Source organism: Camelus dromedarius, chromosome 10 (genome assembly GCF_036321535.1).
Source record: "Camelus dromedarius isolate mCamDro1 chromosome 10, mCamDro1.pat, whole genome shotgun sequence".
Classification (NCBI taxonomy): Eukaryota; Metazoa; Chordata; class Mammalia; order Artiodactyla; family Camelidae; genus Camelus; species Camelus dromedarius.
In genome coordinates this window covers 59,441,881-59,465,379 of record NC_087445.1, presented here as the reverse complement: position 1 = coordinate 59,465,379, position 23,499 = coordinate 59,441,881, and the positions used below count along the sequence as shown (strand labels likewise).

The 23,499-nt window shown below is 40.7% G+C and overlaps 1 protein-coding gene and 1 non-coding gene across 41 annotated transcripts in view; both read left to right on the top strand.

Moving 5' to 3' along the window:
- The window catches only part of SUSD1 (sushi domain containing 1), a 145,683-nt gene that overhangs the window by 7,707 nt on the left and 114,477 nt on the right, over nt 1–23,499 (top strand). For all 40 annotated transcript variants that reach the window (XR_010382774.1, XR_010382779.1, XR_010382776.1 and 37 more), the window contains exons 2-5: nt 2,858–2,965; nt 5,580–5,735; nt 15,666–15,818; nt 16,446–16,625. Coding sequence is in view for 26 of the 40 variants with exons in the window: in XM_064490418.1 (XP_064346488.1) it covers nt 2,858–2,965; nt 5,580–5,735; nt 15,666–15,818; nt 16,446–16,625 (597 nt within the window). In the remaining 14 variants the exon portion in view is untranslated. The remainder of the gene's footprint in view (nt 1–2,857; nt 2,966–5,579; nt 5,736–15,665; nt 15,819–16,445; nt 16,626–23,499) is intronic.
- On the top strand, nt 5,911–5,983 carry TRNAA-AGC (transfer RNA alanine (anticodon AGC)). The gene has a single exon. It is a non-coding gene; the product is annotated as a tRNA-Ala (tRNA).

Here is a 23,499-nt window from a genome sequence, read left to right as displayed (position 1 = left end):
CCTGGCCCACTTTCTCCAGGCTATAAAACTCCATCTTATAGGGTTAGAGAGGGGATCTGGGCATCTAACGACTCCTCCATATTTTTAACTAGTTCCTTGAATTCTCAGCCCCTACCCTTTATGCCTGCCTCCTGGGGTACTCAGTGACCCCAATTCCTGAGCTTTTCAGGTTGCTGTTTATTTATTCTTATTTTATTTTAATTGATTAATTATTTTCTCTCTCTCTCCTTTTTTTTTTTTTTCAGGTTGGCTTTTAGTTTTTCCTCTCAGGCAGTTCCCATATGTCCATCTCTTCTGTCTTCTGAAATATTATCCACATCCTTGCCTTCCATCATCTTCTCTCCCAGGGCTTACACCTTTCTGGAACTTGATATCATTTTCAAATTTTGTTGTGGTTGAGAGTGTATTAAATCTGCTGTGTTTAATTGGAAGTCTTTCATTTGTAATTTAAAAGGAATCTTTTAGTGGGGAGGGCTCAGTGATAGCGTGCATGCCTAACATACATAAGATGTTGGGTTCAATCCCTAGTATCCCCGTCAAAGATAAATAAAAAACCTAATTACCTCCCCCCCAAAAACCAAAAATTAAAAGAAATAAAAGGAATATTTTATGTATTTTTTGTTATAGCTCTTTTTTATTCCTAATGTAGTGTTTTTGTCTATGCTCTTTTTTCCCCTCACTGGTCTTGAGTTTTGACTCCTGATCTTTATGACACATTGACTTTGACAAAATTTTTTTTTTCCAGTGAATTTGAATGTATTTTCTAATTCTTTAACATCTTTTTAATCTTTACTAAGTACTAACCCCCTCCCCTCCCATAAACCCCTATTTTGTTTTTTCCTTTTTTTGAAACTTCTTACATTAAAATTCTAGTTTTTCCCCCCACTGGCTGCCTGCTTTTCTTTTTCTCTTTTCAAGTATAGAAACATGTCAAACTCAAATTTTCTGGAGTAGATAAGCTTTTATGTCTGGTTTTAAACATATCAATGTTGATATCCTCTTTGCCCTAAGGATTATTTAGTAAAGTGTTCTGTAGTTTACAAGTAGGCTTTCTTTTGGGGATGCAAACCTTATGTTTTATTTTGTAGTTTTATTATATTATTACATCGTAGTCAGTATGACCTCTACAATTTCTACTTTTTTGAAATTTTTTGCACTTTTCTTTATAGTCTGGGATATAATAAATTTTATAAATATCCTATGGTTAATTTAGTACTAGTCATAAGCATGGCTTGTCTCATTTTTGTGTTATAGTTTGTTTAAAGAAAAATAAAAAGCAAGCCTGGTTAAGCGTGTATCTCTCTCCTTCTCAGTTGGTTTCATGCAGCCTGAGGGCTAGGTCTTTATTACCTAGGTAGTAATGGGGCCAAGACTAAGATGAAATTCCATGCTGAAATATTCTCCTTACCGGGTCACTCCTGATATTACAGACACTGAGAGTGCAAAACACTATTGCACATAGCCTCGGGTAGAAATTCTTGTTTGATCTTGGACCATATATAACAATCTGGTAGATTTGGATGTTTTGGGAGTTTTAGCTCCAAACAGTTTTTTACTGTTTATCTAAAAAACTGGGATCTGGTCATCCTGCTGGGACCTGGCTGTTCTCTCACTGACATTTTAAACACATTCGCTTTTTCCCTAAAAGGAAAATGGGTAAGGCGATAGATGAATTCTTTCTCCTTCCATTTGCTTTTTAAGTTGTAGCAAGTAGGATTTCAGACTCCTTATCCAGTTGGTCAATAAAAAAATATATTGAATGTTTATACTGTGCCTTCATGATCTATGGGCCAATGACATAATCCCATAATCCTTGAAAAACTCATTCATCCTACCAAGCTGGGAAGACAGAGGTGCAATAGAACATAATGACAAATTAACATGGTTGATATGGGAATGTACAAGGGTTAGGGGAGCACAGAGGAAGATACATTTAATTTTCCTCAAGAATGGAGGAATGGGGAAGACCTCAGGGAGACTGATGTTTAAACTGGGTCTTGAAATAGGAATAGGTGCTGGTTGGACAGAGAAGGAAGGATAGGCATTGTGGATGAAGGGAACCTCGTTAGCATGGCATGAATAAGACAATGGATAACATGTATGGGAAAGAGTAGTTGGCATCTTGCCTGTGTGTTTTTGGCTTTGGGAGCCATGAGGCTGCAGAAGTTAGTTTAGAAGCAGACTCTTAAGAGCACTGATTGCCAGGTAGAGAATTTGGGCTTTGCTCCATGGGCAGTGAGTAGCCACTGCAGGTTTCTTTTTTCTTTTCACATTTAAAAATAATACATTTATTTATAGACAGATACCTTGGGAAAGCTTCCAGGATTTATTTTATGATGAGTATGTCCTGAGTTTATGATATAATTTTTAAACATGCGGAGTGACTACAACATGAATATCTGTTAAGTGACTGCATGCAAGTATCTGTCTGTCTGTCTTCGGTTCATATCTCCTATTTATAATTAAACAAAGTACATGCAGTTTCAAATGGGAAAAAGGAAGCACTTATACTTTGAAAAAATTAATGTGACTTGTTATACATACCATTATAAAGACAGTTGTTGAATTCTTCTTTTTGGGAAAGTAAAGTATTTTGAAATGCATGTTATAATTTAACCCACAGAGTAGTGAACATTTTTCTGTTTTTTTTTTAAGGAACACTGTCCATTGGCCTGGGGAAATATACACTTGTTTGATTGCAGGTTTCTAAGGATGGGATAAGGTCTACCCTTTATAATTTTAGTATTCAAATTTTGGTTCTCCATTGTGAATGTCTACAATCCCAAATGTGACTCATCTTGAGTAGGTGATCGAAATATTCTTTTCCTGATATATGTGATTTATAATTCAAATTTAGATGTATGTGTCACTTGCCATGAATATGCCACCTGCCATGAAAGAGGAGGGAAGAAGATGTGTATTTGCAACTACGGATTTGTGGGCAATGGGAGGACTCATTGTATTGGTAAGTCCTGGATCCTGGGTTAAGTTGAAACATTGAATCAAGAAACAAGATTCTCTAGTGTTAAAGAGTTGATGTCCTTGATAGGAGGAAAACATGGTTATTCTGTTCACATGTTTTTATTACAAGAAGTTTTGTCAACTGTAATAAGTCTTTGTTGTAGTGTTTGGTTATATCCTTTCTCTAGCGTTTGCTATCATGTTCGAGGCCATTGAACTTGCATCTCTGGAAACTGACCTAATACAGATTTGAAATCTGTTTCAAGTCTTGAGTTTAACTTAACAACTCGAGTATTTCATTTTTTAATTTCTCTGGTTGTTTTGATATAAAACTATGTTAGTACCATGAGGAAAAATAAAAACATAATTGCCTATTGAACTTTGGGGCTAATTGGTGAAATACTGTTCCTCTGACTCTTATGTCTACCAGAATCCATCCTCAAAATTTTTTTGTAGTTGTGACCCTTTAGGGTCTTGGGTGACTTAAGGAAATACAAAGAACTTTAGGCTAGAAGCATTATTTTTTGCCTCATGGCATCCACTGTGCCGTGAGAGTCAGACAATATCCAGGTTCAAGCCCAATTCAGAGAAAGAGAGAGTTTCATAGCAACTTTATAATAGTGAATGTTAGGATAACCACAGTTTCTTCCCAGCAGCCTTGTTCCCTGCTGTAAAAATATGGATCATTTTGCCCTGAAGCTGTGGATCGACAGTATTTACTATACTTGTTGTGGTATCTTTGATTTTTTTTCTCCCTAAGGAAAAATAGCAATTAAGTCCTGAGTTCGAAAAGTCACATTCTACTTCACAGATACAGGTTTTCACAATCACATGCCATTGCCTGTTCCTGCAGGCAGGAGTTGTGCCTTTCTGACCCTCTCTCTTGAGGATTCTGCCCATCAGATTCTCCCCCCACTGCTTGCTAGCAGGGCCTTGGAAATGAAGTTGGAACTGGGGAACACGGACAAGCCTTTTCTGCTCCCTCGCCTAAAGAAGTCCTCCTCCCATGAAAGCTTGCTGCAGTCTTGATTGTTCTTTGACTCCTGAGCAATAGAAACTTCTCTTAATGGCTGGAGAGGGCTTTATTAATTCGGGTGGTACTTGCTCTCAAGCGCTAGACACCCTAGTATGTGGCCTGCTGAGACCAGAGGTTACAGATGAGGTCATACCTGTGCCAGGGGTGCTATCATGGTATTAAGTCAAGGGACCTAAGGATTCTAGAATCCCCTACAAACCCAGATGTCCCTTCTGATGAAGACGGCAGGGGAGACATGCCTCAGGAACAATGGCAAAGGACAGGAATATCCTATCATATGGGCGGGTGGACTCGTGTCTGAGACCCCCATGCCTTTCCCAGGAAGCTGGACTGAATACTTGGCCTGGCTGTGGCTGTTCTGCCTCTGTAAGCTCTCACACAAATCCTACTCAGATGGTTTCAATGATAAATTGTGTTCCAAGTTTAATTAAAATTTCAGAAAGACAATTAAAAAAAATTTTTTAAAAGAAACACTAGATTTGGGGGTGGGGGAGCACTTTTGAGTTAGCAGGAATTGAGTGCAGTTGTGGGAGGCAGGTGAACTGCTTTGAGGGAACCAGTTGTATCACAGAAACACTACATAACAGACGGGAAAACTCTGGTTCATAAGCTGACGAGTCCGTCCACCAAAAAACGAGCTGGATCGATCAGCTCTCAAAGGATGTGTAAGAAACCAGTCACATTGGAGTTTCCTCCGATGGTAGAGGCTGGGCACACTCAGCAAACTCTAGCCTGGGGGCCAAACTTCAGACTGCCTGTTTTTATAAATGGAGTCTTATTAGAACACAGCATCGCTCATTTGTTTACCTATTGTCTGGCTGCCTTCGTGCTGGGAAAATTCGAGTGATCAGTTGCATCCAGAGTCTGTGACTGGCCTTTGATAGGAAAGGTCTGCTGACCTCGGGCTAGAGGACAGAGACAGGAGGGAGATTTACTTTTGCTTTACATCGATGTCAAGTTATTGAATTAAAAATACTCCGGGCAAGGTCTGTGGACTCATCAAGCATCCCATGTTCCAGCTCCTCCTCACCGGGTGACTAATGTTATTCGTGTGCATCGCTGACGAGCAGCAGGAGCTGTTCCTGCCAACATTAGCCCTGCCCCCGGATGAAGCTTGAGCACTAATTCCATTGTGTTTCCCGGTAACTCAGAAGTAACAAAATTTTCCAGTTAATCATTGAATGTAAAAATCATCCTACTCTGGTTTTCGTAAAAATGCAAGAGAATGGCTGGGCTGGAAAAGTGGGATTCAGGTGGATTTGTTTCCCCAGGCCTATGACACGGTCTGTTTCAGTGTGGAGAAGTTCAGAAAGCGTCCCCTTCTCCCAGTCTTCAAATAAGATGGACTGTCAGATTGAGACATCGGGTTTCTCTTGTGGTTTCGTACACACCTGGCCCATGACTATGAGGGGCCCGCATCCTGTCATCTGAGAGGCATGGAGGGAGGGGAAGGGGCTGGGGAAACATCTTTCAGCACTTGTCTGAGAATATTGATTCCCAAGTCCACGGCACAGAAGTCTGGGTGGTTGATAGTGGTGAGGATTGACAGCTCTTTCTGTGCGTTGTCTCAATGTATCAACAGATAAAAATGAGTGCCAGATGGGAGCCACTGTGGTCTGCGGGAACCACACGTCTTGCCACAACACTCTGGGAGGCTTTTATTGCAGTTGCCTGGAAGGATATCGAGCCACAAACAACAACAAGACATTCATCCCCAACGATGGTACCTTCTGCACAGGTACTCAGGAAGGGGCTGCTGTGATGGCAACATGGTGATGGTGGGACAGTGCCTGGGACGTGGAGGAGGGAGGGGGAGGGCCAGGGCAGGGTGTGATTTAAGGGAGGGACTCTCCTTGATCTCCGAGGATTTGGACAGGGACTGAGGATCAGTTAATATTAGGGAATTGTTGAGGGGAGGGTATAGCTCAGTGGTAGAGTGTGTGCTTAGCAAGCACGAGGTCCTGGGTTCAATCCCCAGTACCTCCATTAAAATAAATATTTAAATAAATAAACCTAATTACCTCCCCCGCAAACAAAAACAAACAAAAAATAAATAAAATGTTTTAAAAAATCAGGGAATTGTTCATTTTGTTAGATGGAATAACTGTATTGTGGTATTTAAGATAATATTCTTCTGGGAAGATACATTCTGACATATCTAGGGGTGTTATTATTATATGTATCCAGTGTTATTTTATCTGTTAAGGCATTCTAATTAATTTATTTTTTGGCAGGAGGAGGTAATTAGGTTTATTTAATTTTGGAGGAGGTACCGGGGATTGAACCCAGGACCTCGTGTATGCTAAGCATGCGCTCTACCACTTGAGCTATACCCTCCCCCCTTGTTAAGGCATTTTAAACAGCAAGAAATGAACAGTTATTGAATCTTGGGGGTGAGGGTGGGACTAAAAGAGACGAATATTCTTTTCCTTGTTCTGTGTGTTTGAAAATTTTTACCACAAACGACTAGGAGGGGCTCACAGAGACGATGTGCCATCTGCAGTTTCCTTGGAGGGACTCTGGTACCCGCCAGCTCCGTGCACACTGCCAGGGGCGGAGGGGGTGGGTCTCGCGATGATGCAGCAGCTGCACCTGTTAGAGATGTGGGCTTGTCTCCCAGAGGAGGAAGCCGAGTGAGGTGGGCAACTTTTAGGACCTCAGGAGCTTCGCAGGTCAGATTTTGGGCATATGTTGGTCAAACACAAGGAGAGGGCAAAAGCCTCCTCATTTTCAGTGGCTCCTGTATTATCTGAACTCTACAGCATGTCATGATGATATAGCTCTTGGGTTTTCTAAGAAAATCTTTGAACAGTAATGAAGAGGAAAGGCTGGAAAAGACTCCTGGTTCTAAGATGGCTTTGCATAGACTTAATGGCTCTCCTTCAATACTTTGTGATATTTAAAGGTTTGGGTGGGGGGGGGGACGGGAAGAGAGAGGGGAGCATGTTTTATCTTCTTATTCACCACAGGTTCTGCTGCTGTGATTCATTCTCCCTCTTGACCTGTGCCAAGGTAAAAATCCCTCAGAGAGTACATTTCATTTATTCTTGGCATGAACACCTTCCCTCAGAGAAGACATTTTATAATATCTTGTTGTTTCAGGTAGCAAATTACTTGCTACATGATTGCAGAAGTGCAATGTTGCAGAATTAAATTAGGTGCCTTAAAAAAAGATATCAGTTAAAAAAAACCTTACAAGACGGTGATCTAGTGTTTAGTTCATTGAATACATATTTTTCATGCACTTCCTACGTATCAAGTCTGTGCTAGTGGGAGGTGATGGTGAACAGCTAATTTCAGTATAAACTGTTAGTCATAGGTAAGCAAAGGGCACTTACCGGAATCCAGAATCTGTGGGGGCACTTACCTTGGAAGTGGCTAAGGGATCAGGAACTTTCTGGAGGATGCGATACATGAAATTGTGTTTTTAAGGCTGTGGGAGTTGGACAGGAAAAACTTCTGAAAGTGTAGATATCAGTATACTTTCTAAGGATGCATTCTGTTATTAAAAAGGTAGAAAGAAGAAGAAAGAAAGATTTTATGCAAGGGCCAAATAGATGTCAGCCCAAGAAGAACCAATCTTCCTGGAACAAAATCTTGATCTAGGCTCTGCTTCTATTTTTCCCAGTTTCTGTAATTATTTAGTGACCTTTCCCTTTAAAAAAATTGAGATATAATTCATATGCAGTAACATTCACCCTTTTGAAGGGTACAGTTCAGTGGTTTTTAGTATAATTCACAAAGTTGTACAATAGTCACCACTATCTGATTTTAGAACATCTCCATCACCCCCAAAAGAAGCCCCATTTCCATTGACATTCATTCCCCTGGCCTTTTTTTTTTTCCTGAGGTCCTCATTTATCACTTTGTAAAAGCTGACTGAGGACTTTTCTTGATGACACGGAGTATCTTTCAGAATCACAGCTGCCACAGAAACTTCAGTGGACTTTCTCTCTGGGAGAAGCTTAGCAGGTTTTGGGGTATCAGCAGTTATCCAGTGTTTGCCTGGAACCAGAAGATTGTGAATCCTAGCTCTTGAATTCTGAGAAATCCTGAAACCTGGTGTTGACTGTACTTTTTGCAGATTAAGTCAGTTCAGGAGCTGTTTGTAGGTAGGCCTCTTCGGATGTCACTGTGTATAGATGAGGGATGAGTTGCAGGGCTTCTTGTGCTGGAGAACTGGCAGATGTTCTGGCCCCCAGGATGCCCCCAGAATGACTCCTGGGGATCATGGACACTTTGTCATGAGCCACAACCGAGAGGAAGAAGCTCTGTGGCACTTTCGGTGTGAGGGCATTCCAAAATACCGGAGGCCTTGACAAAGGTGTCCCTCTTTGGGAGTGATGGGGCCGTGCCTGAGTTCCCCCTGCAGTTTAACATCTCCCACACTTTACTCTTGCCTCATACCTGCCTTTTGGTTTGAGTGGGTCAGGAGTAAGCGGAGAGATATGAGACTGATGTGGAAATAGGCCTGGGGCTGTCATCTCCCTCCCACCATGAATCCAGACAGGCATGGACCTAGTAGGATCTGCTGAAAAATGCAAAATGCTTCTCCCGTGCCTTTGAATTCCACAGCTTTCGCGAATCTATTTTGACTCTATTGACAGCAACAGCCTTCTTTTTCATAAACTCATTTCCTGCAGTATCAGGACCTGATGCCATTTCTTCTAACAGCCGTTCAGCTTTGGCTCAGAAATGGGGAAAATGGGGGAAAAAATAAAAAGAACCCAGAGGGGGTAAATGCTTTGCTGTTCAGTTCCTGGAACCTGCTGCCCCAAACCTGTATCTCATAGATCTGCCTGTGGTGAAGTAAACATCTTTATTCCGAGATGTAAATCTCTACCAGTCCAGACCAGTGTAGTCTGTCGGTCTCTCTCCCGGGTCAGGAGGCTTGTTCTTCGGCTGAGCCTTTGCGCACAAGCTCCTGCCCTGCTGTCTTGGGTCCTGGAGCAGCCGGCTGTGGCCTGGGACACAAACACGCAGTCCCGCCGAGATTCTGCTCACTCTCCGTGGGCTTCAGAAGGCTTGCAGCTGTCCGGAGGTTTTTCCCAGTGCTCTCTCCAAACATAACTTTGCTGCCCAAATCCCAACCCTTTATTTTAGCTGGATTTATTCCCCAAGTCATGCTTTACCACTCTGGAAGAAGGGAGAAGCAAGGGGAATCACACTGTGGGGACATTGCCTCTACTGCCCAGAGCAGTGCTCATGATCCCTGGCTCCTTGCCTACTTTTCCCGTGGAATCCCCGACGCCTGCTTAGGCCTCCAGCTATGGTGGGTGACAGCTTCACCGGCAGGTGCCTAGGAAGGAGAGGCCAAAGATTATGGATCAAAAGATGGTTAAGCCGAACTCCATCCCCCCAAATGCCAGAGGCCTCGACAGAGACACCATTGTCCCTCTTTGGGAGTGATGGGGCCATGCCTGGGTTCCCCCTGCAGTTAACACCTCCCACACTTTACTCTTGCCTCTTACATGCTCAAGCCCCAGATTATGGGTATCCCAGCTTCTTCCCAAAGGCCCTGTTGAGTGCAGTAAACTATACACACAGGGTTCTTTTTCATTCCATTAATATAAAGTTTTGGGAGGAGTCACAGGGACAGGAGCTGGGCTTACATTGATTTTGGAACCATCTGTAAAGTAGGCTTTCCTAAGCAAACTCTGAATATTTGCAAGATTGAGAAGGAAATGTTTAGCCCTTTGAGTTCAAGCTCTTTGCTCATGACCAATGCATCTCTGAGCATAAAAGTGGTTTGAAATGGTTCTCCATTTATTCAGCTGCTGCTTTAGCAAAAGTTACGTGTCAGAAAGGATGGAGCTGTTACCCGAGGATGAAGCTCTGGAAGAGAGTAGGGTAAATGGGTCATTTACCTCTGATTGTAATGATCCATGATTGCTCTTTCCAAAAGGAGACAGAAGAAATAAGTCAATATTTTTCCCCCATAGGAAGGACTATTGCTCTGTTTTTCCCATTTACTAAAAAAAAATACTACTGTAGAAAAGTCAAGCAATTATGAAACATACAGAGGAGAAAGAAAAAAAAATCATCTAATATTAACTCAGAGGCAACAACTCAATATTATGGGAAATTGCTTTTAAGATGCCTCTGTGCATCTCTCCTGCAACCAATATTTTAAATTAATAATATGTATATGTTGTTCCATAATCTGCTGTTTCATTCCTATAACATACGATGTTCTTTTCTCCATGTCTGACTCCATGAAATAAGAGAAGACAAAATTTATTTCACTCACAACACATGATCTTTTCATTTCAATAAAAATAAATATATAACTCAAGAGAAATGAAAATGTATGTTTACAAAAGACTTGTATACAAATGTTCATAATAGCCCAACTGGAAACAGCCCAAAATGTCATCAGCAGGAGGATGGATAAATAAATTGTGATACATTCTCACAGTGGAATACTGATTAGCAATGAAAAGGAACTGTCTATTGATACATGCACAGCTCAGAGGAATCTTGAAAATGTTATGTTGAATAAAAGATGCGACACACAAACACGTGTTTTATAAGAGAGTCCATTTATATAAAGCACGGACAAAACTAATTTCTAATGATAGAAATAAAAAAAATGGTTTGCTTAGTGGGGATTGACTAGAAAGAAAAAGAGGGGACTTCCTAGGGTGATGGAAATGTTCTGTATCTTGTTGGCTACACGGTTGTGTGAGATTGTCACAACTCATTACTGAGCACTTAAGATCAGTATGTTTTATTATTTGTATATTATAACTCATCTGTAAATTAATATAGAGATAGATATATAATACCTTTTAAATTAACTATATGGAATTCATTGAATGGCTGTACTCTGTTACTTAACAGATTATTTTTTTCCTCCTTTTTGTGATTATTTTTCTGTTTTTGGCCCTTGTAAGAAATGCTATAATGAACATCCTGGTACTTACATCCTTACAAGGAATTATCCCCCTGTTATTAATTCGGGAAAGTAACTTATGTGTCAAAGGGCTACCTACACATTTTACATTTTGTTACATAGTGCCAGACTGTCTTCCAGAAAGTTCATGCCAATATTCTCTCACTAATCATTTCATGAATGTCTTCATTTCTTCATACCCTTGCCAACGCTGCATAATATCAGTAGATGATATGAATTTAACAGTCCTGATTTTAAATGGGTATTTGTGTTCCTTTAATGTGGCTTCTTAAGATGTAGGCTTCTTAGCTGAATCTGGCATTTGAGGAGGGAAGGTGGCAGGAAAAAAATAATTTTACTTTCCAAGATGTGAAGAAGTAATTTTTGCCTCTTCTTACTTCATTGAATTGGAAAGAACTAGTTCTTAGAGCGATGTGGAGAAAGTAGGCTGTGAGAACATTGTCATGAATTTGAAAGTTCTTCAGTGCCTTTTTCCCACGGAGTCCATTCTGAGTCTTCACATCTTAAAGGTGTCTTAGGACAAGGGCTTGTGTTTAATGGGGTTATTCCCAGACTAGCTTCTTTTTGAACTCTTACCTCTTTGATACGCCTGTTCTTTGATATTCCTGTTCTAGCTAAGGGCCTTCCAGATGGATTTTTCGCTTCTGTCTTAGAGCATTCGAATCAAGTGGAACAAGCCGTGTGGCCACTCCCGGGACTCCAGCCAGGAACTTGGAAGAGTGTGTTGAATGCGTGTACATGCTCATTGCTCACGGTCAGGGCCAGGCTCAGGCGTGGGTCATGCAGGAGTGGCTTGTGCTTCGGGGAGAACTGAGTCAATAGAGAGGCAAGACCCATTCACGTGTTAGCTAGCACGTATCGAGGACCAAAGGTCAGCCAAGCACCATGCTGAGTGCTTTCCACATGTTTTATTGAATCTCCACAAAAAGCCTAGTATAATTAACTTCATTTTACAGAAGTGATTTGGAAAGGTTAAGGAACAGACATTGGTACAACTAATAAGTAGCAGAATCAGTTCTCAAACCTGCGTCTGTTTGACTTTCAAATCCACACTATTAATTGAAAGGATTAAATATAGAACATCAGGACCCGGGGACCAGGTCTGAGTGTCCTGCTCGGTCCTGCTACTTTCTAGCAAGGAATTGTTCTGGCTACGGATAAAGTTACATGATCCTATATATAGAATGGGACATAGGACATTTCCCCCTTGATTAGTTGTATGTTAGTAAGTTTGCTCAGAACATTTTTCTTCACCAGCAAACATGTTATAACCTTGAAGACCCCATGGAATCAACTGCTACTTGGAGAAGTTGTTCTGGTGAGCTTCTCATGTTTTGTCCAGCCAAGATCCTAAAAGGGATTAAAAAAGAGATGGTTTGTGAGCATCAGGAGGGATTAAAAGTCAAAATCAGGTCGTACTAATTAATCTCAGTGATACGTGGTAGACATGTGTAGACTTCGTTAAGGCAGTTGACATCTTTGACAATCTCTCAGGATGAGATAGAGAACTGTTGATTGGGTGACGGTAGGCGTAGATTGCAAAGGGAGAAACAGTGCAGCCTAGTGGTTAAGAATATGGTCTCGGAAGCGAGATTCCTGGCTTCACATCCTGGCTTTCCCACTGCTTAACCTGTGTGACTTCAGCCCAGTTCCTTAACCACTCTATGCTTCAGTTACGTCATCTGTAAAATGGGGATAATAGTAGCGTCAACCTCGCAGGGCCACTGTGAGGATGAAATAAGGTGCAAATAACAGTAATAAATAATGAAGTGTTTAGAGCAGAGTTTGGCATGTGCAGGATGACATGCAGGAGTGGTTGTTTTTAACAGTCATTATAACAATTATTGTCATTACGTTGTTGAGTGAGTGTACACAAAGCAAACTGATTGATGACTACGGTGACCCATAAAGAGCTAGTCAGCACCTAGAAACTCCACTTCTTTTCCATAGCACTGCATGTTTGCCCTGTAATACTTGTACCACTTATTTTGAACAGTCTACTGAAAAATCCATTTACTCCCACTCACTCTCCTTTGAGGAGTCTGGGGCAGGTGATCAGGCTGGAAAATGATTTCTGCGTCAAAGGTATATCCATAAACACCTTTTACAAATTCCTCCTTGGAGTAAGAAAATCTTGATAAGCCAAAATGATGAGTCCAGTCTAGGAACACATGCATTTAGAAATGATTTTACCATTTCTTAAAGTTTGTACTAGATGGAGATTGATTTTATTTTGTATTATTTTTATTTTAAGAAGCCTTTTCTTCCCAGTTACCAAAGCCTCTGTGATTCTGTTATCAACAATTGTTTAAGTTTTACTGGTTTCACTTCTCACCACTCTTTGTTGTGTTTTATGAGGCCTTCCCCTTTCTGGGCATTATTTATTCTGATGTTTCTCACTGGCTCAAGTAGAAACACAAGTGTCTGAAACACAAGAAGTCCTAGGTCAGATTGGTTCTCTTTTCCTCCTAAATTACCATTCCTTTCTCTCAGGAGGTATATAGATTTTCCTTTTATTCCATGAAGTTCAGAATGACTTTCACTTTTCCACATTCATGCCTGTCACCTCAGAAAGCTACCTGAATTTGAATATGTAAGCTGAGTGATTTTTTTTTTCTTCTGATATTGATTCTTATACACTTATTCCACTCTTCTGTAATTCCTCTCAGATAGATAGTGAATATTTTGGATCTGTTCTCATATCATTTTTCTGTCCCATAGTTTCTGTCATATATAATTTATTTTTCTATGTGTTTTGGAAAATTCCTCAGGTTGGAATTTGTGAGTTTATTTTCTAGCAGTGACTAACCTATTATTCAGTGCCTCTATTGAGTTTTTATTTTTGGCATTCATATTTTGTTTATAATTTCCAAGACTTCATTGTTTTCTCAGAAACTTCCCCCTCTTTTTCATTGATACAGTATCCTCGTAACTTTGGTCTCCAACGTCTCTTCACAGGTCAAAAGTGTCTTGGTAATTTCTTACTGCATAACTCTACTCCTCCCACCCTCTCCCACTCCCCCCAATTTAATGACTTAAAACAGCAATTTACTGTTCCTCACAATTCCATGGCTGGGTGGTTTTGCCACTTGTGTGGATATATTCAGCAGGTGGCTGGGCGAGGCTGGGTTGGGCTGGGCTGGCAGATAAAAGGCCTCTCTCACACTGGGGCCTTGAAGTGACCAGGGCACCTTAATTCTCCCCAGTGTGGCCTCTGTCTTCAGGTGTCATCTCATCTTTAGGGCCTCTCTCCCAAGCACAAGAGTCTGGATTTCCTCAGAGAGTGGACACTGGGTTCCAGCAGAGGCAGAAGGAAGCTGCCAGGCATCTTCTAGGCTCGGTCTAGAGCAGGCACCGTGTTACTTCTGCTGAGTTCTTTTGGCCAAAGCGAGTCTCAAGACCAGCCCAAGAGGAGGGGAAGTGGACTCCACTCTTGATGGGAGGAGACGCCTGCAAGAAAGGAAGGGGCAGAATTGTCCACTGCCATCTTTGGAACCGATCTCCCACAGAGTTCCCCAAAGTGTGCTGCACTAAAGATGGACATTGATCAGAATTGATAACGTGTGTCGGCTCCTCCAGCAATTGAATGAATTACTGGTTCCCAGACAGCAATCAGTGAGAGAAGAGGGGCTCACCGGTCCAAGACCAACCAACCAACAAACAAACATAAAGAATATAGTGAATTTTAATACAATTACACCAAACAAAAATTTAGAAGGATTCTGAGATTATTTTCTTCCTTCTTTGCAGAGTTCTGAGGTTAACATGTTCTTTCTTTTATGAAATGATAGTAGTTTTTTTTTGCGGGGTGGGGAGTCTTTACCTGGCAAAATACAATATTGGCCACCATATTTCAGTCCTTCCAAAATTGCTGGTCTTTGAAATCCCAGAGTCTGGGAGCAACCAGACTTTCTTCAGTCATGCTGCTCCCTGTCCTCTGTCCCCCTGATGGTCCTTGCCGATGTCCTGGGAAAAAATCCCATTTCACTTAAGGTCCTTTTTTTCTCTGAGTGAAATTGGTGTGTGTGTGTGTGTGTGTGTGTGTGTGTGTGTGTGTGTGACTCTGATGAAATTCTTAAAATTTTATGTTTTGTGCTCTAAGCCAGTTCTGGGGTAAAAAACCGCTAACTGGCAGAGAGATTTCTTCTTCAGCCTCTGAATCATTATGTGATGTTTACTCCTGGACCTGCTATCTCTGACCATCTTCAGTCAAGGGGGAAAGTCTGCTAAGGAGCATGTCTTGTCCTTCTTGAAGGCTGGTTTAAGCCCCTCTAATCTTGCTAAAATGAGTGAGACCCTTCTGAGTTATCTTCTTCACTTCCTGCCTCATTGTCCTGCGCTTAGAAGGTGGAAAGCATTTTTCGCTCTCGTCTGAATAATTTTTTATTAGGAGTTCTACTTCAGATCTTTTAGTATGAGGGTGAGACCACCCTTATTTTAGAGTAATTGATTTTTTTAGCATAGTTCTTTGAGTTCACTTTGCTGGGTGTTTGAGAGTTGGTGATGGTTGTTGGTCTCTAAATATTTTCATAACACATTGTCAAATATTTATCGAGCACCTGTTAGTGCCCACGATGTGAGGGATCTATGAGGAGAACTCTTAAGGAGTAAAATAAAATGATACAATTGCAAACAGATGCATCCACTTGTATACGTGCAGACTGAGAACATGAGAAATGGCTGTCGCAATGTCCCACCATTTTTTTCCCTTTTTCTGTTTTTCTCTCCCTTGCATTTGGGATGGGTCTCAAGACATAGATGAGTGTGAGGTTTCCGACCTGTGCAGGCATGGAGGACGGTGCGTGAACACTCACGGGAGCTTTGAGTGCTACTGTATGGAGGGATACTTGCCAAGGAGCGGGCCTGAGCCTTTCCACCCGACCAGAGATGCCACGTCATGCACAGGTGGGTTTCTGCCAAAGAATGCAGCATCTGAAGGTGAGATTCTCCTGCTCTGAACCTAAGCCTGTGGGTCTGTGTTGCCGTGTGGGCGGGAGCTGTTCCTTTCCACATGTGTAACCTATGAAATAAAGCAACAGTCATGATTTTAGAAGGGAATACTGAAAAAGCTAAAACTAGTAACTTCAGGGATTTTTTTAGTAGTCAGTTGGTATTCAGATACTAACCATTATGTTAGGTAGTAAACACAGCTGATCTGGAAAGGTGCAGCGTCTCAAAAGTGACCCTGAAACTTACAAAGGTGTATACATCTTAAGATAATGGGCGGTTTAAATTTTTTACTTCATTGGGCCAGGCTTCCCTTTAGTTAGTGTGAATTAGTGAGGGCTGATGGCCAGATTCTTCCAGTTTTGTGCATGTTTAGGTGCTATTACCTGTGGAAGGAGAAGATTAAGTAGAGACAGTCACTGGAAACATGCCCAGAAGTCATGTGGAAACGAACCAGCCTATTTAAAATTTGGCTCAGGTGTGTATGTGTGTGGGGAGAGGGGATGAGGTAGAGGAGGAGAGAGGTTACGAATTTTGAAAATTCACATTCACATAGTAATGAACTTGCCATTAATTTATTTTCAGAAATAGACTGTGGCACCCCTCCTGAGGTCCCAGATGGCTATATCATAGGAAATTATACCTCTAGGCTTGGTGGCCAGGTTCATTATGCTTGCAAAGAAGGATTTTTCAGTGGCTCAGAAGATACAGTTTCAAGATGCACAGCCTTGGGCACATGGGAGTCCCCAAAATTAAACTGCCAAGGTGAGTTTCCAAAGGTCCAGGTTCCCAGCTTACACCATCTTGAGAATGGTTTCATACTTCTCTCTGAATCTCTTTTTGGGGGTAGTGAATGAATTAAATAAATCCAATACGTTCTTATTGTTTCTAATAGGTTTTCAGTAGCTGCTCTTGGTATTTACAGGAATAATATTTTATCATCCTCCAACGATAATAATTCATCTTTCATTTTTCTGTATTTGTAGAAGTATTTTTCTTTTGACTGACCACTTAGTGTTTTCAGAACAAAAGTTTAAATAGTAGTATTGACTTTGAATATTCTCTTAGTCCTGACTTTCATGGGAATGGTTTTAGAGTTTCATTATTCATTCACGATCTTGGCTTTTTGATGTTATGCACGTCTGCTTATAGTCTTATGTATACTAGTATAGTACTATGTGCCAAGTGCTGTTCTAAGCATTTATATATATTGACTCATTCAGTCTTTACAATATCCCTATGAGTGTGTACTATTATAACCCCATTTTACAGATTGAGAAAACTGAGGCATGGAGAAATTAAGTAATTTGTTTGAGGTTATACAACTGGTGATCATGCCGAAATTTAGATTTAGAGTTCTAATTTCCGAGATTGTATGCTTAATCACCCTGGTACACTCTGGTATGCTTCTGTTTTTGTGATGATGTTGGATTTTGGTGTGTTTTCTACTTTTGGCTTTCTCTCTCTTCATCATTTTACTAGTTTTTTACTACGTGTACATAATCTTAAGGAAGCATTCATTTATTCCCATTTTACTGGGATTTTCTTAAAAATCAGAAATGGTTTATTTTTATCACACCTTTTAGCCATGTATTAAGGTGATCACATATATTTTTTCCCCTTTAACCAGTTATATGATTAGATTTCCTGATAATGATCAGTACTAATTGCTAGAATGGATTCTTCTGGGTCTTTGGTGTTTTATTCTTTTAATCTGGGTTATATTTGCTGGACTTTACTTGGAATTCTTGCATTGATATTCACAAGTGAGATTGGTCTCGTTTCTTCTTCTATACCATCTTTGTTGGTTTTAGTATCACTGGTATTCTAAATTTTGAGAAAAAAATGTGAAAGCCTTTCCTTCTTTCTCTATTCTCTGGAATACTATAAATAGCATTTTAGAAGATTTCACCTAGAAAACCATCTGGATATGGCACTTTTGGAGAGGCAGACCTCTTGGGATATTTATTTATTTATTTATTATTTGAATGGGGGGGGGTAATTAGGGTTATTTATTTATTTATTTATTTATATTTGGAGGAGGTACTGAGGATTGAACCCAGGACCTCCTGCATGCTAAGCATGTGCTCTAACACTTGAGCTATACCGTCCCCCTCACCCCTAGGATATTTAAAAAAAGTTTGGTACTGGTCTGTTTAAGTTTCTTATCCTTCTTGGTATCCATTTTGGTAATTTACATACTCCTAGAAAAATCATGTATTTCAAATTTATTTTTAATTTTTTTATAGAGAGAACTGTAAGGCACTCACCTTTTTTTATTGGCTGGAAAACTTTATTTTATTTTATTTTTTAAATTGAAATGTAATTGATTTACAGTGCTGTGTCAGTTTCTGGTGTAGGCACTCACATTTTTTATTTTCTGAGTTACATTTGTTTATAGTTGTTTGTAATAGTGAAATATCAGAAACAATTTCAAATGTCTAACAATAAGGAAATTGCTTAAATAAATCATAGCATATACATAAAATGGAATATTTTGTAGCCAATAAAATTATGTCAGAAAGAATATTTATTGACATAGATAAGTATTAACAGTATATTACTAAGTTACAAACTGTATAACATGCTGTTAACTTTAAAAAAGTCCATATGTACATGTAATATTTATGAAAAAGTTTAAAAAGCTATACATCAAAATGTTAACGGTGGTAATTTCCACTGGGAGAGATCCTGGCTGATTTTTGTATTTTAAATACTTTCTGTATTGAAGGAATTTTTTAAAAACATATTAGACAAAATAATGAAGTTGTTTCCATTTCAGAAAAAAGAAAAAAAACCCAGTTTTCATTGAATTTGTTGTGTAACTGAGAAACCTCAGTGATGGCCTTGGCTAAGTTAATTGGCTAGGTATTCTAATTTGCAATTCAGGCTCTAAACATATTTTGATAATTGTCATTCTAGGGGTTAAGAAATTCTTAAAGTACATTTTAATCCTAACATTATCTTTCAATGGATCAATTAAAATGCAGAACTTAGATTAAAATGTGCCATAATGCAGATCAAAGAACTCCCTAGAGATTTATATAGGAAACCCCATGTAAGACGATTTGTATTAACTTTGAAAATCAGTAGTTGTCCGGATTATTGGACTGAGAATATAGACGGTTAATTTAGTGGGGAGTGCTTGTTATATTCTCCAAAGAACCGTTACTGAGCAGGTCTTCACTTCTTTCTTCCCTCCTGTAATAACTGTTCCCTTCGCCTGCTGACACCCTCCCCCCGTGCCTCCCCCAAGTCACCACATGGCCACCAGCATCTCAGGGCTGTGCACGCTCCTTATTTATCCTTCAGTCTTCTTTTGGGCTCCAGAATCTGGGCCGTGTGCCAGCCGGCTCTGTATTTTTAGCTCAGAGTTATAAAGCCACAGGAATTGGGAATTCCACTGAAAACACTAGCCAACTGTGAACTTGGAGGCTGAGGAGCTGGTACTCGAGAAAGGAGCAGCTGTGCATTACAGATGGTGGCGTTAGTGTCGGGTAACAGACTTCCCCATCAGAGGAGGTACCGTTGGCGGATCCTGTTTGTCTTCTCCCAATTCCCGTGTCCCTGGAGGCTCTGCTGCCTTGGCAGGGGAGCTGTGACACGAGTTCCCCATGCGAACAGGCCTCGGAAGTTGATGCTCGGAGTGAGGGTGAAATCGTCCAAAATAGGTAGGAATTTATGGAAATGTCCATCCCACGTTTCCATCAACTCTGAAAAAGATAGAAACTCTAGCTTGCATTTCCTATGACTTTGTTATTATTATTTTAATTTTCAGAAAATGTGCAAGTTGTAAGGGATAGCTTAAAGAACTTGAGTTTTAAAAAATTCAGCCAAGCCAGGAGCAAGGTGAAGGCATCACTTTAACTTTATCATCAATTTATCATGAGAGTCCCGGTCTGATGTTGTACTTAATAATAGATCCTGTGACTAGGAAAGTCTGGAGTCTGCGAGGGGAGAAAAGACAGGCACACCATGAACTGTTACATAAGGGTGAGCTCCTAAGTGTCATGTGAGGTGATGGGGAAAGACTAAGAGGGTTCAGGTGGGAAGATGGGGTGGTTCTTGAAAGAGGTGGCATTTGTACGCTTCCCTTTGAATACTTTGCCTCTCGTGAAAGAGTCCAATGACCAGCAGGTTGTACTGTAGGCGGTTGGAGGGTTCTGGGAATGTCTGTCTTCCAGATATGTTCCCATCCTTTCTGGGGCTTAATCTTCTTTTCGGGCTGGGAATTTTCACGGGCAGTGTGTCTGGTACTGAATAGTCCCTTCTAATAATAATCCGCTTCTACACTTGCCTCCCCTTGCTTAAAACCCTTCTGAAAGCATTGAAATGGCCACTGCATTTAGAATAAAATCCAAACTCCTAACCATGGCTTCTGAGGCCAACAGGAGTTTGGCCTTTTGGCTTCCCTGCAGGTTACGTCTCCCATCATTCTCTCCCAACCAGCATGGCAATCTCTTAGCTTCAGACCCTTTTCCTTCTGCTTGAAATAATTGCCAACCTGCTTTAACATTTTTATTGTAGTAAAATGCACATAATATAAATTTACCACTTTAACCCTTTGTAAGTGTACAATTCAGTGGCATTGTATGTTCACAATGTTGTGCAACCATCACTGCTGCCCATTTCCAGAACATTTTCATCGTCCCAAACAGAAACTCTGTATCCATTAAACAGTAACTCCCCATTCCTCCCTCCCTCTAGCCCCTGGTAACCTCTATTCTGCTTTCTGTGTCTGTGAATTTATATTCTAGATACCTCATATGTGTGGACTCATGCAACACATGTCTTTTAATGTCTGGCTTATTTGACTTAGCATAATCTTATCAAGGTTCATCCATGTTACAGCATGTATCAGAACTTCATTCCTTTTTTTTCTTTCAGTTTTATTGAAATATTAATTGACATACAGCACTGTATAAGTTTAAGGTGTACAGCATAATGATTCCATTTACCTACAGCATGAAATGGTTATCACAGTGAGTTTAGTGAATGTTCATCACCTCATGTAGATAGCAAATTAAAGAACTAGAAAAAGAATGTTTTTTCCTTGTGATGAGAACTCAGGATTTACTCTCTTAACAATTTCCATATATAATGTACAACAGTGTTAATTATATTTATCATGTCGTATATTACTTCCTTAGGATTTAATTTATTTTACAACTGGAAGTTTGTACCTTTTGAAGAACTTCATTCCTTTTTAAGGCTGAATAATTTTCTTTTTTTGTTGTTGTTGTTATTGTTGTTCTTAAACATTTGAAAAAATTTATTTACGAAATTGTCCCAACCCCAATATCCTTTAAAAAATTTTTTTTATTGAAATATAGTTGATTTACAATGTTGTGTCAGTTTCTGGTGTACAGCATCGTGACTCAGTTATACATACATATATGTATAATATATATGTATTCTTTTTTATTTTAGGTTCCTGCAAGCCATTGAATATAGCTCCCCCTGCTATACAGTACGGGCTTGTTTATCTATGAGTAATTTTCTATTGTATGGATTTGCTGCATTTTGTTTATTCATTCATCTGTTGAGGGAGTCTCCCTGCTTTTTGCACAGCAAGCTCCTTCTCATTTTTCAAGTTTCAGTTTAAACCTCGTTTCTGATGTTCTCTTTCTTAGTGCGCAACATGTGAGTATATTATTTGTGAGTATTTATGATTTTCATCAGTCTGCCCTGCTGGGCTGTGAGTCTTCCTCAGCGTCAGCCTCCAGCACCTGGCCCGGTGTCCGGCACCCCTGGGGCCTGGGGAGGCGCCCTGCATCCCCGAGCAAGGCGGTGCAGAAGACGGCAGAGGTGGTGTATTTGGCTCCCGGACCACGTCCCAGTGTGCCCTGTGGCTGAGCCTTGCCAAAACCGTGGCCTCCTCGTTTGTTTCACCCCTCAAGCTTCATGTCCTTTCCTGATTCCACACCTTCTTACCCTGTCTTCTGGGCCTTCATGCTTCCTTCTCACTTGGCATGATATTTCTATGCTTTGGTAAACCAGCCTTGGGGCTGACTCTTGGCTTCCCCACATCCAGGAATGTGGCCCTCGGAGGATGGATGGCCCACCCCTCCATCCTTGGGCCGATTGCAGAGGCCGACTTTCTTCTTCGAGTTGGTTAACGGGGTGGGACCTGGTTTCTGAAGTCTGCTCACAGCTGAGCCCAGTTCTCTAGAGGTGACCAGCACTTTGAGGCTTACAAGGTTTTCCATAAACACTGTCCCCTTTGCTCTTTAGAAATGCCTTCTGAGGTGGTTAGTAGGTTGGTGTTACTTCCCGTTTCACAGATACTCTGTTTACAACTAGTGATGGGTATTAGTCCCCATTAGGAACCAGAGCAAGTCACTCCAGTTCTTAGTTCATAGTTCCCTTAGGTCACTGGCTTATATATCAAATTGAGGACCCAGAGCACTTTTCTAGAAGGCAAATTCCATATCGAAGCAGCCTCAGTGAGCCCTGGAGGTGGGAGGCAGTGATGAAAAGCTGGAGGGCTAGGAGGAGAGGCACGCTGGGGCAGACGTGTCTTCCTGCCCAGTGTGGTCTTGGACCCACCCAGAAGGACGCTTATCATTGCTGAGTCAAACTCTTCATCTTTTGAGATTTTCATAGTGGAGCCCAATCTCACCTCTGCATGGTTGGGGAGAGTTTGAAAAAGTTTTGACATAAATTGGAATACAAATGAATGCATTCAGGTGAGGTCATTGAACTGCCATCTCTGAATTTTTAGTCGTGTGCAAGGGTTCTGAGTTCTTAGCCAGGCTTAGCAGGGAAGAGTGCTGTGGTCGACTCACGATGTCCACCTGGGTGAGAGAGGCTGGAGTGGCAGCACCCTTACCTTGTGTTCAGCATCTGTGTTCCAGGCGATGGGAGTTTGGCTTCATTTGAAATAGATGTTCTGGCATCTCACTACGTCCTGATCTTTTAAAGCTTCATTGACTTACTCGCTGCCTGCAACAAATCTCTCACGTTACCCCTTTGCCAAGTAAATGCCATTGGAATATGTCACTTACAAATGGTTGGAGCCACTTGAGTGCGCAAAGTAAGTAATGACATTGGTTAGAAGACTCAGGGTGATGAAACATGAGCCTTGGAATCAGAAAGACTTGTGTGAGTTCTGGCTGAGCCACTCATGGGTTCCATAACCACCTCTCAATTTTTCCAAACTCCAGTTTCCTTCTGAAGAAGGGGATAAAACTGATCCTCCCCTGTTAGAGTTATTACAAAGATTTAATGAGGTGATGATATAAAGCACTTGGCATTGTGCTTGATGCAGAGTGGCTGCTGGGTAAGTGTTTGTCATCATAATAAGAGACTCATAATCTAGCAGGGAGTGGCAGGTATTGCTTCTAACAAAAAATTAAGGTCTTTCTGAAACTTCCTACCTTAAAGTGGGAAGGTCTGAAATTCTTCAGCTTTCACTTTACCTTATTTATTGATTTTTAAAATTCAGATATTCTATATACAACTAGACCATTTAAATGAAGAATTTTAATGTTATTTTTTGAAAAAAGAAAGATCCCCGGGCCTTTCAAAGCATCTCACCTTTACAAATGAAAGATCCTTTCAAGAGGTATATTGATAAACTCTTTTTCCCCCTACCAGCACTCCTGTTTTAACCTACCCTGTCACCTCCTCTGCGATT